Genomic DNA, 21022 nt, shown 5'->3' with positions numbered 1-21022 from the left:
ACACAATTGGAAGTCACACGATCCCGTAGTGGCAAAATCTAAATCAATACTTGGGAGAAGATGAAGAAGAAAATGATGGAAGCCTTCTTTCCTTTTATTGACTTTCAATATCTTTATCAACAACTACAGAATTCGAGAGAGAGAGAGAGAGAGAGAGAGAGAGAGAGAGAGAGAGAGAGAGAGAGAGAGAGAGAGAGCCATTACTTATAGAAGCGAACGATGAAGACCAAGGTGAACCTATCTATGATGAGTATGAGGATGATAATGAAGATAAAATAGTAGAACTACAACCCATTTATGATGAGTATGAGGACGAGGACGAGGATAAAATAGTAGAACGCCTCAGTCATTCGAAAGGCAATGATTTCACCTCAAGACAATTCAAATGGTTGGCTCAAAAATATTATTTTCCATACTACATGTACGGTGGCCAAAATAGTTTACCACAACAACAGTTGTGAGAACATCCAACCGGAGTCTACCGCGACCAAGTTACATATTATATTCACAAATCATCTAAATCCCTACAAGATTGTATGGTGGAAACGAGGAAGCGAAGAAGATTTGTCTGAGGATGATGTATCGAATTCAAGGGTGAATTCTTCTCAACAGGGAGTGTCTGATGCAATCCAAAAATTAGCAGGAAATTTGATTAGCAGGAAATTTTGAGGATGGCTATTTTAGGAAGATTCATAAGTGGAAGTTTCATAAGTGCAAAATACGGAAAGTTTTCGTGAATAAGGAGGTGTTTTGGCGGAATGGAAACTTGCCAAGCTTACTTGATTTTGAGATATGGGAAACTTACATTCTTGGAAAGCTTGCAAGATTACAAGCTTTGAGATTTAACAAGTTTCAAGATTTGGAAAATATGATTTCCTATTCCCTTGAGTATTTTGTTTCCTAAAAGGTTATCATTTTCTAATTTAGCTATTTACTAGATTTGATAGGCTCTAGTTGCTTTTCTTATTTGCAGCTAGTTTTTAGCTAAGGAAACTTTAATATTTTAAATAGATATGCCAATATCATTATTAGCTATTTTTTTATTTTGGAAATTTTTGGAAATCTTTTAGAGATGTAATAAAAGAAATGGAAGATTGAAGTTGGCAGAGTTTTTGAGATTGAATAAAATTTTATCTTCACGGCATATGTGAGATTACGTACGAGTACTTCTTGTTACTTGTTCTTTCTTGGTTTTGTTTTATCTTGGTATTTGGGCTGCGCCAGTAGTTCTAATGGAGGTAAAAGGAAAAAGTGTAGATGTTGAAGAAGAAGAAAGCTTTGGGTGGTAGGTGAAAGTGACATCTAAAGAAGGCAAAAGAATAAAATAACACTTTTTTTCTCTCTGAAATGATATCTGACAAGTGAATGCGCAGGAGGGGCAAAAGGGTCCTAAAAAAACTGTGAACAGTGAAAAGCACTTCACTTTGGTCGTTTTCAACTCTCCACTACTTACTGAATAATAGTCCAAAAAAGAGCTTTTTTAGGTCATTTTCCCAAAATATAACAGGTTTACCCAAGTTCTGTAAATTATTTATTTTGGTGGAAAGATTTTTTCAAAATTTTCAAAATCTATCTTTCAAGAAGTTAGGCCCTGCTTGGTTTGCAAGAAAATCTTTCTAAAGGATTTTTTACATGATTTTGAGGGAAAATATATCACTATGGTTAATTTGCAGGGATATTATCATATATTGAAGGTCTCTCCAAGCCAGACTTGAATAAGACCGGTTCACGTTATCTATTTTCATCTGTAAAAAATAGTTGGAAATTCCAGGAATTCAAACAAAACAAATTTTTCATTTTCTATGGCCATGTTTGGATTGCAAGAATTTTCTAGAAAACTTTAGAAAGGAAAAGCATTTCTAAAAGTTCCCCCTTTTTTTAAACATGAAAAAAGATAACTAGAAGCAACTCTATTCAACTTTTATATAGGGGGAACTTCTATGATAATATCCCTCTAAATTAACTATAATCATAATATTTCCCTACCATTCCAAAAAAAAATCATAATATTGCCCTATAAAGGGAAATGTTATCAGCACTACTGTATTTTGATGAGGGCACTCCTCACTTTATTAAAAGTACGCTATGGCCCGCACCATAGGATGATCCAAACCGTCCATTAGATGGGCCACAGCCTAAATAGGTTGTTCCCCAAAAATTATTTCCATAGGTTGATCCTAACCCTCCGATCTTTTGGATCCACCCTCTAATATTCAGATCAGAGGGTTAGGATCAACCTATGGAAATGATTTTTGGGGCACAACTATTTAGGCTGTGGCCCATCTAATGGGCGGTTTGGATCATCCTATGGTGTGGGCCATACCGTACTTTTAATAAAGTGAGGAATGCCCTCATCAAAATGCAGTAGTGCTAATAACATTTCCCATGAAAGAAAAAATCTTCCCAAGAAATAATTTTCCATTAGGCTTTGTTCACTTGTTTTCCCACCGCAGGAAAATAAAAGAAAGGAAAGGAATCTGACGTGGCAAAATGGAAAGAAAAAGAAAAGAAACTAACGCGAAACATGTTTTCTCGCTGTTCACTTGCCCAGAAAGCGTGGGAAAATATGCAGGAAAATATGTTGGATTACAGCAAAAGGGATGTAAACCACAAGAAAAAGAAATGTAAACCACAAATATATGGTTCGATCACAATAAACAATCAAAATCTGCAAAAGAAGTTTGAGATTCCTCAAATAAAAGGGATGTAAACCACAAGAAGATTAAACAGAACACAAAAATAACATAAAACTCCAACTCAACCAGCACATAACCCAAAAAATGAAAATCCCTCAAATCGCAGTAGAAACCCTACTTCCAACAGAAATCCTATTTGCAATAAAAACCCCAAAATCGAAGCAAAGAACACAAAACTCAGCACAGAGAGAGGGAGTATCACAGAGAGGGAGAGAGAGAGGGAGAGGGAGTACCAACGAGAGAAAGAGTGAACGGCAGTGAGAAGACCTCGTCGGAGAATATTGGCCTGCTGGAGAAGAGGATGAAGGGAGAAGGGAAAAAATGAGCTAGGGTTTTTATATTTTGTTCTGTTTTACAAACCAATGTCGCACGATTTTTTTTTTATGGGTTGTCGCACGATTCTTTTTCTCGGGAAAGGAAAAGTACCATTTTGGCGAGAAACGGATGGGCTCGTTTGCAAGAAACCAAAAGAATGCATGTACTTTTATTTTATTTCCACGTCATTTCCGTATTTTCTCAAGAAAGTAACAGAACAGTGGGAAAACGCCCTTCTCGGGAAAAAACGGCCCACTTTCGTTTCCTTTCCAGCCATATGATAGCAAGTGCATGGAGCCTTAGATTATAAATGTTTTTATTCCGCTCCAAACAGCGCCTAAGTTTTATCCGGAAAACCTAGACATGTTACCGTCTTCCCGCTATTTAAGCCGACTACGTTATAAAGGAGATTGCGATTTGCTCTTTCTGGGTTTTCGTTTTCTACTTTCTTCCCCTGTTTCTGTTTTACACTAAGCTAGGGTTTTCTTTAATCTTCTTCTTCTTCTTCTTCTCCTTTGTTTGTCTTTGCAATGGAAGAAATTACAGAGGGTGTGAATAACCTGAACATCGCCGATGTGCACAAGAAGAACCGGATTCAGGTCTCCAACACCAAGAAGCCCCTCTTCTTCTACGTCAATCTTGCTAAGGTATATCTAAACCCTAATCTTTCCCGCTCCCATAGAAAGAAACAAAAAAAAGAAACAAAATCAAGGCCTTTTAGGTCTTCTTGCTAGTTTTCTTCTTTTCTACTTAGAAATATTTAGTTCTTGGAGGCTATTTCCGATTCAGAATGAAACATTGTTAGCTGTGTGTAGGCGATGCGAAAAAATCACATTAAAAAACCTATTTATTGTTCATCCAAACAGGCTAGGGTTTCTTTTTGATTCTATCTGATGGTTGTATTGAAACATATGTGTATGTATTGTGGCTGTATGGAAGATAGACCATGAAATGCTGATTTTAGCTTGGACATCTATATTGTATTTTTCTTTACATAAATTTGATGTTATCAGTGCTCAATCATCTTTGCAGAGGTATATGCAGCAATATAATGAAGTGGAGCTTTCTGCTCTTGGAATGGGTACTTTCCAGCTATCTGTCTCCTATACTCCCCTCACCTGCACATTTATGGTTTTCGCGTAGTTAATCTTTTATTTTCTTGAACCAATTTATTTAATTTTCTTGGACCAATTTATATAAGTTAGTTGCATCTATACAACTGGCTTCTGTTTACCTCCTAATTCTCATCTACTTGTTTTTCCTTGTGTAGTTAGTTGATACTTCCAGTCACACACACATATATCAAATGGGTGTTATCAAAATCTTATGGTTTTGTACTTTCAAGGGCCTTGATTGTTTGAGCTGTTTTTAATCGATGCATTTTTTTCTTGTAATGAGTCATTTATATGGTCAGTTTTTTCTTGGCCCTTTCTTGTCTGGTTGTAGAGGTACATAAATTTTATTTTGGCTGCTACATGTTTCTGGAAACCTGAGTTTGTTGGTGGAAAGACACTTTTTATTGTATTATTAAAGAGGCTCTGGAAATTGATAATTACTTTTTTATTTTACGGGAAAGCTTGGGCTTTGTGGTGAAGTGCAATTTTGGCTATGCTATGATTTAGCCGACATTTTTAATTTATTGCTGACACACATGTCGTGTCGTATCCACGTGTCCGCACTTATCGACACTCCTTTCGACACTTAAATGTACAGCTAGAAGTGTCAGACTTATTGCGCGTGTGTCGATAATTTTTTTTTACCGTGTCAGTGACATTATGTTTTATTATTTAATGTTGTGTGTCATTTTTTATTATTAATTTTTCTTTTATTATACTCTTCTTTAACTAATATTTGCTATTATACCCCCTCACCAAATTAATAAAACCTTAAACAAAGTCTTATTTCATTATTATATTCATTGTATCCTTTTAGTCTCCCTTTCTCGCTGCATATTGGAGACTAGAGAGAATATATTAAATTTATGAATACGTTGTTATTTGATTATCTTATTTTAGTTTTAGATTATAGTAGATTAATCTTAGACTTTATTAGTTTGTTAAATGAATACCGTATTTATATTTTTGCAAATTATGATAGTAATCAGTAATTTTGTATGTATTTACGTGTATGCACGTGTCACAATTTCTAGATTTATAAGGGTTGCCATGCCAAACATCTTGTATCTGTGACGAAACTCGACACATGAATCCATATCCGCAAATCATGATTATATATACCTTTTGTTTTAGTTATGTCCCCGTGTCTAAAGTATTGGGGTTTGCCGTGTCCAACACTCCATGTCTGTGTCGACACACGACACCGGTGTCTGTTTTGATAAATTATAGAATTGTGGTCTAGATATCTAGTTGATGCTAATTTAGTTTTTGAATTTCTATCTAAATGAAAGAAAGTTGGGGTCTTTCTCTTAGATAATCACGACTTGGGACTAAAGGTTTTTTTTTTCCTGATCAAATGATGATTAATTTCTTTGAAATTTAAGAACAACTGGAAAGATAGATTTAGAGACAATGAATTCAGAGAGTTTGCGATTGCCTTTCATTCATGTAGAACATTCCAACCTCAGATGTTCTAATTTATTTGTAGTTTTGAATCTTCTGATCCTTCCCCTCGGAAGGTGGAAGGACGTAGCCATCTAATCTATGAAATATTTGTGTTAAAGTATAAAAGATAAATAACGCCTTTCTCCAACAGGTTAAGCTTTTGGAGAAGTTGGTAAGTTAACATGGTATCAGATCCAAAGGTCTCGAGTTCAAACCTCCCGGATAGCAAAAATCCACATGCGATGGTCGGCCCAAAGTGGGACCACATGTGCCACGTTTTTGCCAAGTGGGCCACACGTGTGGGGGAGTGGTAAAGTATAAAAGATAAATAACGCCCTTCTCCAACAACTTAAGCTTTTGGAGAAGTTGGTAAGTTAACAATTTGAAATCATTTTTTTATCTTTGAAATCATCTAATATATGAAATTTCTACTTTAATTAGTTTACATCCTATTTTTATTGAATATTGTTGTTTGATATTATGCATTAAATTCTTGTTTTGTGGTTTACAAGTAAGTGTAAACTACCTTCGTATGGCAGAATATGATATTTTGTAACAAATTTCTGTTTCCCATTCCACGTTTGAGTATTTTTTTCAGCCATGTCTTGTGTCTCGTAATAACTAATTTTTATTGGGCTATTCCATCATAATGAGCTAGCTACTATTTCTGCTGAATGCTATCACTTAGTACTAGCAGACATGTCTATTTAGGACATGACAAATACATCGGGACTTGTTGAGAACTTGACATGCTGACATCTCCTAACCATAGTTAGCACAAGACACAATGACAAAAAAAAATAAAAAATCTAGTGGAAGGTGTGTAGGAGTGTAGACGGATCGAATTCGAATCGGATATGGCTATATCCGAATTCGATTATAGTATACACTATCCGAATTCGGATTCGGATTCGAATTTGACGGATATTTAATATCTATTACCGAATTCGTATCCGTCGGATATTTTTCGAATTCGGATATTATCTGTATCCGTTTATCCAGGAAATTTAAACATTTTATTGCAGCACTTTATCTTTCTTCTCATTCTTACTCCTCGAATAAATTTTCCAAACCCTAAAACCATACCTCTACCTTCTCTTCACAAAATTAACTCTCAAACCCTAAAATATATGAGATTCTCTTATTCCTTTTAAAACAAAGGCAGAGAGAGAGAGAGAGAGGCGGTGGGGATGGATGATGGTAGTGGTAATGGTCTTTGGGTTTTTTCTTTTTTTATGTATATGATGGAATGGGTTTGAGCTATTTTGAACAGTGGAAGTGGGAGTGCTGATTGTGGAAGATGAAGAGAAATGGGGATGGAGATGATGATTGGGTTAGAGATGGAGGTGACTGGCGGTGATGGAGGTGGCTGTGAGAAGGTGGAGATGGGCGGCGGTGGATTTTGGTGGGATTGGAGGCACCAAGGAATGCCGAAGATGGTGTCTCAGCCTCCTCCTTTCTCATCTCTCTTGCTTCTCCTTGCAAACCTTAGAAGTCCCCTCTTTTAATTGCATTTTGGGTTTTTATATAACCCTAAGTTGGAAAATTGATCTGAGCTGTCCATTTACCATCAATGACTATGGCCTTTTTGCTCTAGAATTCTCTAGAAACTATGACATCTTCTTTCAATCACCATCATCCATTTGTCTTTTTCATCCTACAGCCCACATTTGTTGCTTCATAAAGAAGCCATGTCAAACTCCAAGAATGCCCTTAAAATGAGAGATTACTTCATTTCTTATTCAAAACACTTTTTGTTTTTTTTTTCTAAAAAGAAAATTTACTTCTCGGATTCGGATGTTAAACGGATCGGATATACCATTTACCAGATTTGCATCCGCTAAGAGCCGGATATCTCATAAACGGATTCGAATAATATCCGCTTGAAACGGATCCGGGTTTTCTCTCAGGTTTATCTCTTGGGTGGGTTTTCGTGGGTTCTCTTGTGTATGGTCTTGGTTGAGAGGACAAGGAAATGATTGCGGTTTATGAGTTTGCGGGTTGAATCTATTAGTTTGAGAGGATGAGGAGACTTTCTACTACCTCTCTGGTCAGTGTTGAATCTACTCGCGTCTGCATACAAGCCTTCTTGTAGGTGATAATTGGGTAGGGGCTTAGTCATGCTTATTGAGAATTCCTTTTAGTGGTGGCATGTGGTGATTGGTGCTTGTTAATAGGTGTCAGCTAAGTTCTAAATTCCGGTTTGTTCGTCGTTTTGTTTTGGCAACCGGAACGGAACGTTTCGGTGTTTCGTTCGGCGTTTCGTTCCGCTACGAGGAGGGAAATATTTTTTTATTAGTTAAAAATATGAAAAAAATCCGAAAAAGCAGAAATAGTTAGAAAAATATAAGAACAATTTTTTTTTTGAAATGGTAAAATAATGAATTAATAAAGAGAACCAAGAAGGTCCTTAAAGGAACAAACATGATAGAAAAGATACAAAATAAACCAAGAAATCAGGGGGGAAGAGAAATCAAACCATTCCAACCTCCCCCTAACCACACCATCCCTAACTAGAGAGTTTGCTTCAGAATTAGCAGATTTCCTTACATGATTAAATACAATAGAGGATCCTTGAGTTAAATCCTCAATTTTCTAAAAAAAAGAGGAAAATCTCCAAGGGGGAACCACTCAACACGAAAGCCACTGCACCACATTTTTAGAATCACCCTCTATAGTTGTCTTACTATAAAGAGCCTTGTCAGTTGTCTTACTATAATTACAGTTGTCTTACTATAATTCCTTGGTACACCGCTTTAACCTCCGCCTCAGTCGCATCACCAACTCCAATAGGGCTAGAGAAGGACCATCAAAACCGTCACCAACTCCAATAGGGCCAGAGAAGGACCATCAAAACCGTCGGCCCCAGATTGCCCAAACTGGACCCGTCAAAATTAAACTTGAGACGATCCACCGAAGGAGGCTCCCAATGTTTAATGATTCGAGATCTAGCTTCACTTTCATTGCACACTATTTGCCATTCCTCCCATAAATCAAAGGCCGAGACAAATTGAAACAATGAAAGGCTTTTCGCCCAAGCATTAGAAAGAACAATTACTTTGATATAGAGCCAATATGGAGATTTGGCCACCCCATTAAAGACTCTTGAGTTTCTCTCATTCCAAATAACCCACCATGTGGCAAGGAGACAAATATTCATAACACCTTCCCTTTTTTCTTCCAAGGGACACTCTCCCAGTAAGTCATTAAATTAGGGATAGACTGAGGAAAAACCCAACATATTCCAAACCGCACAAGAATGCGGCTCCACACCTCTCTAGCCACCTTACAGTGGATAAATATATGGTTAATAGATTCACCATCTTCCAAACATAAGGGGCAATGGTCCACGAGAGACATGCCCCGTTTCCAAAGAAAGTCTATCGTTTGGATCCGACCATGAACCACCGCCCACCCAAAGAAACTAACTCTAGGAGGACAATGGAATTTCCATACCTTGGCTGAGATAGAGGGTACACCGCCGGGGACAAGATGATGATAGAAGGACTTAGTAGAAAAGATGCCAGATGAATTCCAAATCCATACTCTCTTATCACAACTAGATCTTTTGATGTAACATCCCCCAATCAACTTTAGAAGCTAGGAAACTGAATTCAACTCCCTATCGAGAGTGGCTTTTAAGTTCAACATTTGATATTCCATAGGAGCACAAAAGAGACGGGTATCATCTGCAAATCGGAGTAATGACACTCCCACAGAGTCACGGCCGATCTTGAAACCTTCAAAGAGTTCCAAATTATTACCCTTTTTTATTATCTTGCTCAGAGTCTCGGCAATTATAACAAATAGAAAGGGAGAAAGGGGATCCCTCTGCCTTAAACCTCTAGATGATTTAAAAAAACTTCTAGGGGATCCATTAATCAAAATAGAGAACCAAGCAGAGGAAACACTCTCTGATCCATCCTCGCCACCGGCTACCAAAACCCATCCTCCCAAAGAGGTAATCCAAATAGTCCCACTCAACTCTATCATAAGCTTTCTCCATATTCTGTTTACATAAGACACCACCTTTTCCAGATTTTTGATAGGAGTCTAATTGCTTCATTTGCAATGAGAGAACAGTCCAGTATTTGCCTCTTGCTAACGAAAGTGCTTTGACTATCCGAGATGACTACTGGACGCACGCTTTTCAGTCTATCTACCAAAACTTTTGCCAACAATTTATACAAACATCCCACCAAGCTAATGTGACGGTATTCCAAGACTTTTGAGGCTCCCTCCACCTTAGAAATAAGGGTAGTAAAAGTCGCACCCGTTCCCCTATCCAGAGACAATCCATCATAGAATTCATTCAAGAACTGTAAAATGTTAAGCTTCACATACGACCAGCACGATTGGAAGAATGCTAAACAAAAGCCATCGGGCCCAGGAGCCTTATCCTTACCCATAGAATATAATCCTCTTTCTATCTCTTCCTCCCCAAAAGGTTTTTCCAAGCTCGAACACTCTTCTAATGATAGGTTAGAAAACTCAACTCCCTCAGGAATGGGTCGAACCATGTTCTCTGATGAGTATATAGAAGAAAAGAAATCTAAGATAGCTTTAGAAATCTCCTCTTTACTATTCACCACATTTCCATTGACATTAAGTGACTCTATTCTGTTTTCCCTCCTTCTAGCACTAGCCATAGCGTGAAAGTATGCCATATTTTTGTCCCCTTCCAAGAGCCACTTCACTCTAGATTTTTTACGCCAAGAAATCTCCTCTTGAAGAAGCACACTTTTATGCTCTTCTTTTAACCTTCCGAATTCTTCCCACTCCACTTCGTCACCAAGGCCACTTTCCTCTAAGGCAGTTAGCTCCACCAGGCGATTCTCAAACCAAAGTTTCCTTCCACCATATTGCCGCTTCCGCTCCCCAACCCACTCTTTCAATTTTTTCTTCACATACCTCAATTTTAGGCCAATCAAAACATCGGCTGGAGAAGCAGACACCCACCAATCTCTCATTTTTTCCACCATATTAGGAATGCAAAGCCACAATAATTCAAATCTGAAAGGAGGAGGCCCCCACGACGTCAATCTAGGATCAAGGATAAGAGGGCTATGATCAGAGACAGAGTGGGGCAAGGCTTTATGAAGAACCTCAGGAGTTAAATCAAGCCATCCTTGGCAAATAAGTAAGCGATCAATACGACTTCTACTCTGACCACGACATTATGTGAAGGAAGCCCCCGAAAGAGGAAGGTCTACTAGCTCAAACTTAGCAATGAAGTCAGCAAATGACCTCATATTATGGTTCGATCTGATGCATCCCAATCTGTCCCCCACTGCTCTGATTTCGTTAAAGTCACCCCCAAGACACCACGGATAAGCGCATAGGGCCATAACAGAACTCAACTCCTCCCACAATAACCCCTTCTCCGATCTAAGAATAGGACCATACACTTTAGAGAACAACCACATCGAATTATCATCCCTTGGAAGAGATACAGAAATGGAGAATCTACCACTCCATTCCTCTTGTTTAAGCCAAAAATTTTCATCCCAAGCGATCAGAATACCCCCAGACGCACCTGATGATTTAAAAAAAGAGAAATCCCACTCCGAACAAGCCCTCAAGCTCCTAATAACCCTTCGATTAATGTCTTCCAATTTAGTCTCCTGGATGCAAAACAGGTTAGGCTTTATTTCCTTCACTAACTTTTTAACTTGAATTCTCTTCTCCTAAGAGCCCAAGCCATTAACATTCCAAGACACAATCTTTATGGGATACCCTTTCTAGAGTCCTTCTTCCCCTTCCTTACACTGGATTGTTGCCCACTAGGCTTTGTCATAGCACCAGTCTCATCAACAATCCCCCCATCATACAAATTATTAGACTTCAATCTTTCTAATTCTCGACATTTCTTTCTCCCTTTTTCTTCAGATCGAATCGGCATATTAGAATGGCTATCATAGTCTCTCAGTTCTGCAGCTTCCAAGGCTGATTTTAACATCTCACCCATCCCTGCATATTCCAGACCCAGTCTCTTGCCAACTGCAACAGAGTGATTTACCAAAAACTCAACAGCTTTTTCTCTAGAACCTTCCCATACCTTATTAGATGATAACCCTTGATTCGACAATAGAGAGTATGGATTGGAATTCTCGGAGCCCAGAGACTCAAACAGAGATGGAGATGAAATGCCCGACTGAGTACCCTGCACATCAACCAAAGGTGAAGGAAAAACATGACCAACTAACGATAGATCAGGGAGCGTACCTTCTGATAAAGGACCATCAGCCCCTTCGTACTCGGACCGAATTTCACTTATATTTACAGGTGAGCTGAGGGAGCAAGGAGAAGCAGGATCACAGGAGGGTTCTATCAGATCCTTCCCATCATCATAGCACACCCTCAAATGAGATGCTTTAACCTGGATCACTTTTTCAATCTTTTCGACCTTGGTTCCGTAGGAGCAAGTCAGAAAGATTGAGAAATAGAACCATCTGATTTGATTCGTTCTCAATAGCCATGAGATGATCATCTTAGGCTGCCACTCTTCAACTGAAAAGCACCCAACCCCATGCTCAAAGATACCTGCTTATCGGGAAGTCCTCTAGAACAACGATTCTTGGAGTTTGACTGGCCAAGCCACTTCGCATTTAAGCTGTCTTTATACGCAGGCGAGATCAGATAATAGACGGAGCCTGCCACCATCGATGCCGAATTACCAAGAGACACTCTCAGCCCAACAGCTCCCTGCGGATTCAATGCCACAATAACAGGGTTTGCTTCAGACTCAATCGACTCAAAGTCCAGGGTGATAATAATATCTTTCAAGTTTCTCCACCCAGGACGGTGAAATCCAAGCCTTCCAGACCCATCTTCACCCAGGGACGGAGATGAAGCATCCACCTCCAAATTATCTAGGTTTTCATTCGAACTGAAATGCTTGGATCTCTACAGTCCTTGCTGAGAGTTGCATCCAGACTATCTTCTAGATGCCAACGGTCCCACCTATTACTAAAAACTTGGGCCGGGCTATTCACCATCCCCCCATTATATTCACGCATATCCATATTACCATATGGGCTCTTATATAAAGGCCCAGGCCCAAAATCAAAGTCCCTGGCCCTTGGATCACTCAAAAAAGCCTTTCTAGCCTGCCTCGGAGAAGTCACGATTAAAATACTCTCAAAAGAGTCTATAATCGAAAAAGGCCCCACCCTATTAGATAAAGAATTATCAATACCACATACGCTCCTCCACCTGTATCCAGCTGGCAATCCAACCGATTGAAAATTGAAAAGACCGCCGGTGCAACTTAGCCTATATGCGCTGCAGGTGGTGTACGATAGCAACTTCTGCTATCCTGCACCAGATCTTCTTCCCCAACCGCACAAATCTCCGCCGGTCCATCATCTTCCTCCCCCGAGCTCACATCCAAACTTCCTGACAAGACTCCCAAATCCCCTTCTTCATCATCACACAGATATAAGTCACCCGACGATTGAGAAGAGGAACATGATTCCGAGGAGTTAAAACTTCCATAATCAGATCTCTGAAAATATGTAAAAGATCCAACATTTAATTAAGTAAAGGAAAATCTTAAGTGTATTGACTAGTGCCTGACAAGATGAAAATTTTTTAGAGACCAAATTATGAGATTTTTCTACTGGACTTTTGGGATTTAATAATGTTTGGAATGAATTTTTTAAATTAGAAAAATACACCATTGTTTGGAAGTTATGGAAGTTAAGATTTTGACCCGACCCATTTTTTTCGAATTTTGTACTAGAACTAGAAAGTTGACTTTTTATCCTTTAAGATTTGGGTCTTGAAACTCTTTTTAATAGATCCAAATGGGGGGTATTCCCTTAATTGCATGTAAATCTCAAGTAAATGGAGACATTTACTTGAATGACTTTACATGCAAATACTGGGAAGAAAGAGGAAGAAAAAAGGAGAACCATGAAGAGGAAACAAGAGGAGATGATGAAACACAAAAAATGGGGAATTCCGGATGAAACATGGCATTCCGCCTGTTTTGTCTAAAATTTCGGATTCCGACAGAATTCCGGCCGGAACGACCAGAATGGACCGCAATTTGGACCGTAACGGAATATATGGTCGTTCCGTTCCGGATTCCAGACCGGAACCGGAATTCCGCTCCATTCCGGCCGGAACATTGCGGGTTGCTTATTCGTCAGCACGGGTTTATCTTATGATGAACTGAATAGAATTTATAACTCAGGGTGTCACCATCTGTTTTCCCCTATTTTTTCTGTTTTCTGCTATAGTTGGCATAGTATGTCCCGGGATCCCATGCTTTTTGTATTCAGTAAGCATCTCGTATGAAAAAAGTGAGAAAAATGTGGTGACTAGAGATATGGGGTACATCGACTTCTGGGTGTGTGTAAGTGATAATACCCCATAATGTAGGGTGATCAGAGAGATTTCCCTATTTATTGATAAAAACTAGTTGGATATTCTTTTCTTCTCTTTTTCATGTATATTGTCGTTGGTGGCTTGTTTTCCTGTAGTTTCCATTCTCCTCGTTCTCTTGGCAATTTCAGATAAAAAAGACGTCCATGTAACTCTTGCTTTCATTTTTCTTAAGCATCCCTTTCCTTCAACATCTACTTTTACAAAATCTCATACAAAAGAAATATAAATTTCAAACAGAACATCTGAAAATCATCTACTCATATCATCTTATTTCTCTTGTCTAGTAATGTCCCAAACCTCAAGTATATGTATGGTAATGTTTCTAACCATTCTAGTTTCTTTCTTAATGTTCAATTTGTTCACACTTCAATCCTATCCTTGTGTCTGTATTTGAAAATTTTGAGATAAGACACTTGACCCTCTTGTAGTGACCCCTTCGTAGCATTCACTACCAAGGTTGCCAGAGTGGGAAGCGAAAGCGGGAAGCGCCGGGGAAGCTCGAAGGGGAAGCATGTTTCCCATTTTTTGTGATTCTCATAAGTTTAAAACTAGTGGAAGCAACGGGGAATGCGTTCCCATTTTGGGGAAGCATCTTTCCCATTTTGGGGAATCGTGCTTCCCACTTTTTGGGGAAGCGTCGAGATTCCCGATTCGGAATCAGTACAACCCTACCACTTAAAGATGCTGATTCATATAATTGATTTGGTTGCATGCGTCATCTGACTCCAACTGTAGAGATCAACTTGTAAAATTATGCAAAAAATGGTAATCTATAGAAACATGAGGCATCTATAGATTCGTGGTACACTGACTGCTAGTAGGGGTGTAGGAGATAACACCCCCTGACTCAGGGACATCAGAGAGATTTCCCTGTATATATAGACAAAAAATAGTTCGATATTCTTTTTTTCTTTTTCAAACATATTTTCGTTAGAGGCTTCTTTTCCTGTAGTTCTCGTTCTCCTCATTTAATTTTAGATAAAAAGGATGTCTAGGAAACTCTTGCTTTTATTATTCTCAAGCATCTCTTTCCTTCAACATCTACCTTTTCACAATCTCTTACAAAAGAAATGTACATTTCAACCATAACATATGAAAATCATCACCCCAACTGCTACTATCACCTTATTTCTCTTCTCTAGCAAAATTATTGTTTGTCCCACCCCAAATATATGTATGGTAATATTTCTAACCACTCTAGTATTTCTAAAATATACATTTCAACCATAACATATGAAAATTATTGCCCAACTACTACTATCATCTTATTTCTCTTGTCTTGCAAAATTTTTGTTTGTCCCAGTCCTCAAATATATGTTTGGTAATGTTTCTAACCATTCTAGTATTTCTTTCTAAATGTTCAATTTGTATACATTTAAATCATTTTGTGGTGTCTGGATTTGAAAATTTTGAGACAAAAAGCTTGACCCTCTTGGAGTGACCCCTTTGCAACTTTTGGTACAAACCTCGGTGTTTAAAAACGCGGAACGCGGACCGGAACGTGGCTGAAGAGAACCCTAGTCGACTCGGCACGATGTGGTCGAGTTCTTGGTTTGCGCGGCCGAGTACTCGATTGACAGGGTAATAATTCAGGAGAGTCAAAGGAGTTTTTATTGTTTCCCTTCCTCGTTCTCTTTGCCATCATATCCAAGTCGTCGGATGAGGAGACGTTGGGCCGCCTCACATCCGACGGTTGAATTTTCGTCTTCCTCGCAATTGTCGCCGGCGGCAATTGCAGACCCTTTCGTTCCTTCTTTCTCCCATTTCTTGCCTCCCGTTTTAGGATCCTTATGCCGTCGTGGTTCGAGAAAGGATAGTTTGCACCCTTCTAGATTCCCGATTTCGCCGGGGATATTTATATCGTCTCCGTATTTACCCGCAATGCCTATCAAGTATATCTAATCTCCAACCTCGAGTCTAAGGACGAATCTTAGAAATGCCCATTCCGATGTGAAGATTTTTGCCTTCGCATATTCGAGACTACTCTGCGGATTTCCCCCTTCCATTTTCACCTCCAATACAGAGCCTATCAAACTACCCAAGGCTTCCACCGTCTTTCTAGCCCAAGCATGCAGAGGAATCCCGAAGAATCGCATCCAAATAAATTTGGCCCCAGTCTTGAATGATTGATGCCATGGACTCAAGGATAGTAGAAATTAATTTTCTAAAAAAAAAAAAAGAAAAAAAAGAAGGATAGTAGAAATTCGCCAAGAGCGTGGCTCCTTTTGCAAACACCAGATTCGTCTGATTTTTTGATTTAAATCCGAATAAAACCTTGTTTGTGCTGACGGTTAAAGGTTCCGGCAAGTCCGGTAGATCCCAAAACCATTTTGCCCAACACCATATTTCTTCCAAGCTCCATTCTGTTTTGTTATCTACGGACTTGCCAATCAGACAAGCTCTCAATAGCTTCGTTCGAGTGTCTACTTGTTCGCCGGCAATCTCCACCGTCCTTGTATCATCGTCTTCCACCACTACAGCTTTTCCGTCTTCTGGCCATAACGGAAATTTGTAGTCCGATGTTCGTGGGGCTTTCTAATTGGCATTTCCTTTAGAAGCTCGGCAATATTTCTTCTGGCATCTTCGGCATTCCGTTCTGCGTTTGAAGTTGTGGTAGTTACAGTCACTACAGTACCAATATCCCAGGTAGGAAGCCAGTAGCAGTCTTCTTCTCCTCTTCGACCCGGCTTGCATTCATTCAACATGATCTGGCGGTCAGATTGTGTCGTATGATCAATTTTCAGATATGTTATTAGAAATCTTACGAACTTTTAAAACCGACCCCGATCTACGTTTGTGTTATCTCATCGACCCGAAATTGAAAGTCATCCTCTGTTTTCCTACAATATATTTAAATCTCAGAGTGATCCAACGGTTGGAACGCCTCGGATTATCCTTTTTTCTCCCAGATTCATTACCCCACTTTTAGCAGGCAACTATCGGAATCCAAATCTTTAATCTCCTCCCACAGATCCATCTTGGATCAGATTTGAATCCTAGAAGCCCATAGGTGGGGTCCTTTGGTTCGTTTGTGGTGGGAAGCACTAACCCATGGTGTGAATCCTTATCCATTTACATCTATTCCCTTTACTGTTTTTTCTCTTTTATCTAATCCCTGATCACCACCCTTTTTATTGCCTGCAATCAGTCCTAATCAAACTATCTTGGTCGTTGACCTAATTGTCCGAATCAGACCAAATTTTAGGGTTTGTCTCTACTTCTTAATTACCTTCACATTTCCAAATTTCCGATTGATCCAACGGTTTGATCTGAATTTGGATTCAGGTCTGGATCATTCTTATATTCTCCTGTACATATCCAAGATTTAACGTGATCCAACAGTAGGAATGTGTTGTACGATCAATTTTTACATCTGTTATTAGAGACCCTGCAGAATTCTAAACCCAGACAGATCTGAGTTTTTGTTATCCGATCGACGCCAAATTGAAATATTGTCATCCTCCAGTGTTTAGCTACCATCCATATAAATCTCGTAGCCATCCAATGGTTGAATTGGCTTCGGTTACCCTGTTCTCACAGACTTGCCCAGATCTATTACACACTTGACTGGGTTGTGCCTTTTCAAGTGTGGGAGAATGATGGAGGGCCATTTGTGACTTGAAAATATCCCGATAGTGCCAGGATTGTTCACAGTTTAGTGCGGAAGGCCACAAGATGCAGCAACAAGAGAGGGGAGGGTAAGGTGGTCATTTTGTAATATTTTTATAAATTTGACCTTGGTAGCATAGTTGTCAAACTCTTACGAGTCAAATCTTGAGTTGAGTCGTTGGGCTTTCGAGGCAAGTCCCCTCTGTTGAAGACTCTTACGAGACGTCTAGTGACTCTTCCAAGTCGTTGGGAGTCGAGTTAAAAAAAAAAAAAGACTCTTACGAGTCAAGTCGAGTAGCTGAGCCTAGGCTTTTTTGTTTTCACAGTTGTGTGGGACCCGATCCCGCGAGAGGGGCGCGACCCGCCTCTCTTGGTCTTTCGTACCCACGCGAATGGCATGTGCTTTTGATTATTGATATGAATAATCTTTTCTGTGAACTTGGGATCACTAAAGCAATCCGAATTTCACGCAAAAGAGAATAACTAGAGTCGCCACCTAGGTAAGTGTCACGGGGCAACTCACCAAAAATCAAATTTTGTTTGATAAAAGGGGTTGTCCGAGATTGCCTAGCACTACGCTAGTCAGCCACACAAAATCTCACACACAAAGTAACACAAATCAACAAGAATACACACACAATCACAACACAAGAGACTTTTTAACGTGGTTCGGCCAAATCTCTGCCTTCTCCACGGATTTCACCATTGCCATAGTACAATTACAAAGAAACTCCAACAGTTGCCTAAGATTGCCTATGCCTTGGGCGTTTTTGCCTATGAGTGCCTATATTACATTCAAACTTTGCACAATCCATGTGCTTAGTTACAAACTAATACAAAGCCACCATGTGGCACAAACAACTACCCACAATGTGAGCATAATAGCCACAAACAACAGCCTTCATTTGAATATAACAGTTCCCACTCTTTTTCAAAGTGTTGCCCAAGTGACGCCCAAGAGCGCTCAGGTTTGTCTTAACCGTTCCCGCCATTTGCAACCAAGCCAATGTGTTGCCAAATGCCCGGTGCCCACTGGTGCCTTGGTTTTGCTTGCATCCACGAATGAGTGCACACCAAATCTGGTGCTTACGAATGGTGCCCAACCAGCAAGTGCCCACAACCAGTCCAGTGCCTAACCAGTGCCCACAACTAGTCCAGTGCCTAACCAGTTCAATGCCCGACCAGTCCAGTGCTTAACCAGTGCCCAACACCAATCTAGTGCCTAACCAGTTCAATGCCCGACCAGTCCAGTGCCTAACCAGTGCCCAACACCAGTCCAGTGCCTAGCCAGTTCAATGTCCGACCAGTCCAGTGCCTAACCAGTGCCCAAAACCAGTCTAGTGCAAGATGAGCATAGCCCATGCCTATGCTCCTTATGCCATGCCAAAGCCTTGGTCCCATGGCCTTCTTCCCACCTTGATTTTCCAAGTGCACATTGGCAAGGGTGCAAGGTGCCACCACAAGCCAATGTGTGAACCGACATTTTAAGGGGGTGAGAAACCTCCCCCACAACGTCCTCGTTGGATCTCTTGGTAGGTTCTTCTCAATGAGGTTCTCCACTAACCCCAACTTGGTATTCTCTTCACTAAATGCCTTCTCATAACCTTGCTTCTTTTTGTGTCCCATTTCTTTTGTCAATGTGGCTGGAACGACATCCTCGCTTAGCTCCTCCACCCGGATTACTAAGCACCTTTCAGTCACCTCCCTTTTAACATCAAGAATCGGCACAAAACACGGACTTTATGCATCCATAACAAAGATCCCACGCAAATAAGGCACCACAGATATATTGGCTTGAACAAAGAAATCCAAGCCAAGAATGACTTCAAAATCATCCAACGGTACTACCAAGAAATCAGCAGCACCTTTCCATTCCCCCACACTTAGAGGAACCTTTCTCGCCACTCCTTGCACAGATTTTGCCTCCGAATTCACTGCCTTGATACGACTCCCATCATTGGTTAACCTCAAACCCAGCCGTTGCACCATAATTTCCGAAACAAAGTTGTGCGTTGCTCCGCTATCAACCATTGCACGGACCAACACCCCGTTGACCCTAGCTTCTACAAACATCAAACCCTGTTTTTGCTCCCCTTCTCTTTGGATCACATTGAGAAGTTGGAGAGGATTAACACGGGCTGTGAACTAGAAGCGCCTTCGTTCTCCGCAAATAAGGCACCCAATTGCTCCTTCCTTGGACAATTTCTGGCTAGATGAGGACCATCACAAATGTAACACCCCAACTTCTTAGTGATTGAAGTCTTTTCTACTTGGACCTCCTTGGCAGTCTTCTCTTCCTTCTTGCTGAATTTTGCCTTGCCCTTCTTTGCTTTGGAATTCCTCTTCCCATCCTCGCTCGAAGAATCGTCACTAGAATTCCCTGTTGATTGTTTGTAGTCCGTCAAAGCATCCGTTACTGAAATTGCCGCAGGCAAGTCCTTCACGCCTTGCCTTCTTAACTCCGCTTGAGCCCAACCTTGCAGCAGCCCACTCATAAAATTGAAAAGCTTGTCTTCCTCTGACATATTCTTGATGTCCAACATCAAGGAAGAGAATTGTTTCACATATTCTCTAAATGTTCCCTTGTGTTTAAGTCTCCGCAAAGCATCTCTAGCAACCCACACTGTGTTGCTTGGAAGGAACTGTTCCTTCATTTCCTTCTCCAGATCTTCCCAAGTTGTGATTTGTGGACGATTTGAATCCTCAGATCGTGTGCGCCACCACAATTTTGCATCTCCAACAAGATACATACTTGTAAATTCTACTTTGTCAACATCAGGAGTTCAAACATCCTTGAAATAATGGTTCACATCCCAAAGGAAATTTTCCAATTCCTTTGCACACCTTTGGCCAGAGAAAGGCTTTGGTTCAGGGACTTTCGCACGTTGGCTACCGGCATCGCCACCACCAACATTGCCCAACAACGCTCTCTTAAGAAGGACAATCTCTTCCGCTTGTTCTTGTAGACGTCTTTCGTAAGAAACAACCGACTCATTGCTGCCCTTCTCGAGAGTTTTCTTGAGCATCTCCAATTCCCTTGCAAGAAAAGCAACTTGCTCCAAAATTGCTACTGTTGCCTCACCCGTTGGCACACCAACAAGGTCTTCTAGCCTTTGAACCCTCTCCTTCAATTGTTCAATGGCAGATCCACCCGCCATCTCCTTCAAACTTTCTGCTTTGATACCAAAATGTCATGGGGCAACTCACCAAAAATCAAATTTTGTTTGATAAAAAGGGTTGTCCGTGATTGCCTAGCACTACGCTAGTCAGCCACACAAAATCTCACACACAAAGTAACACAAATCAACAAGAATACACACACAATCACAACACAAGAGACTTTTTAACGTGGTTCGGCCAAATCTCTGCCTACTCCACGGATTTCACCATTGCCATAGTACAATTACAAAGAAACTCCAACAGTTGCCTAAGATTGCCTATGCCTTG

The 21022-nt window shown here is 40.1% G+C and overlaps 1 protein-coding gene across 1 annotated transcript in view; it reads left to right on the top strand.

The window, feature by feature from the left end:
- The first annotated feature begins 3293 nt into the window (after window positions 1-3293).
- LOC143854715 (uncharacterized protein At2g34160-like) overlaps window positions 3294-21022 on the top strand; it is a 31660-nt gene continuing 13931 nt past the window's right edge. Inside the window, exons 1-2 of the mRNA XM_077364815.1 lie at window positions 3294-3658; window positions 4044-4092. Coding sequence (XP_077220930.1) covers window positions 3542-3658; window positions 4044-4092 — 166 coding nt within the window. The 5' untranslated portion in view covers window positions 3294-3541. The remainder of the gene's footprint in view (window positions 3659-4043; window positions 4093-21022) is intronic.

Source organism: Tasmannia lanceolata, unplaced genomic scaffold (genome assembly GCF_043159265.1).
Source record: "Tasmannia lanceolata isolate RefF3 unplaced genomic scaffold, GAP_Taslan_0.1 ptg000003l, whole genome shotgun sequence".
In the NCBI taxonomy this organism is placed as follows: Eukaryota; Viridiplantae; Streptophyta; class Magnoliopsida; order Canellales; family Winteraceae; genus Tasmannia; species Tasmannia lanceolata.
Note: the sequence above shows the minus strand (reverse complement) of the source record. Positions and strands in the feature narration are given on the sequence as shown.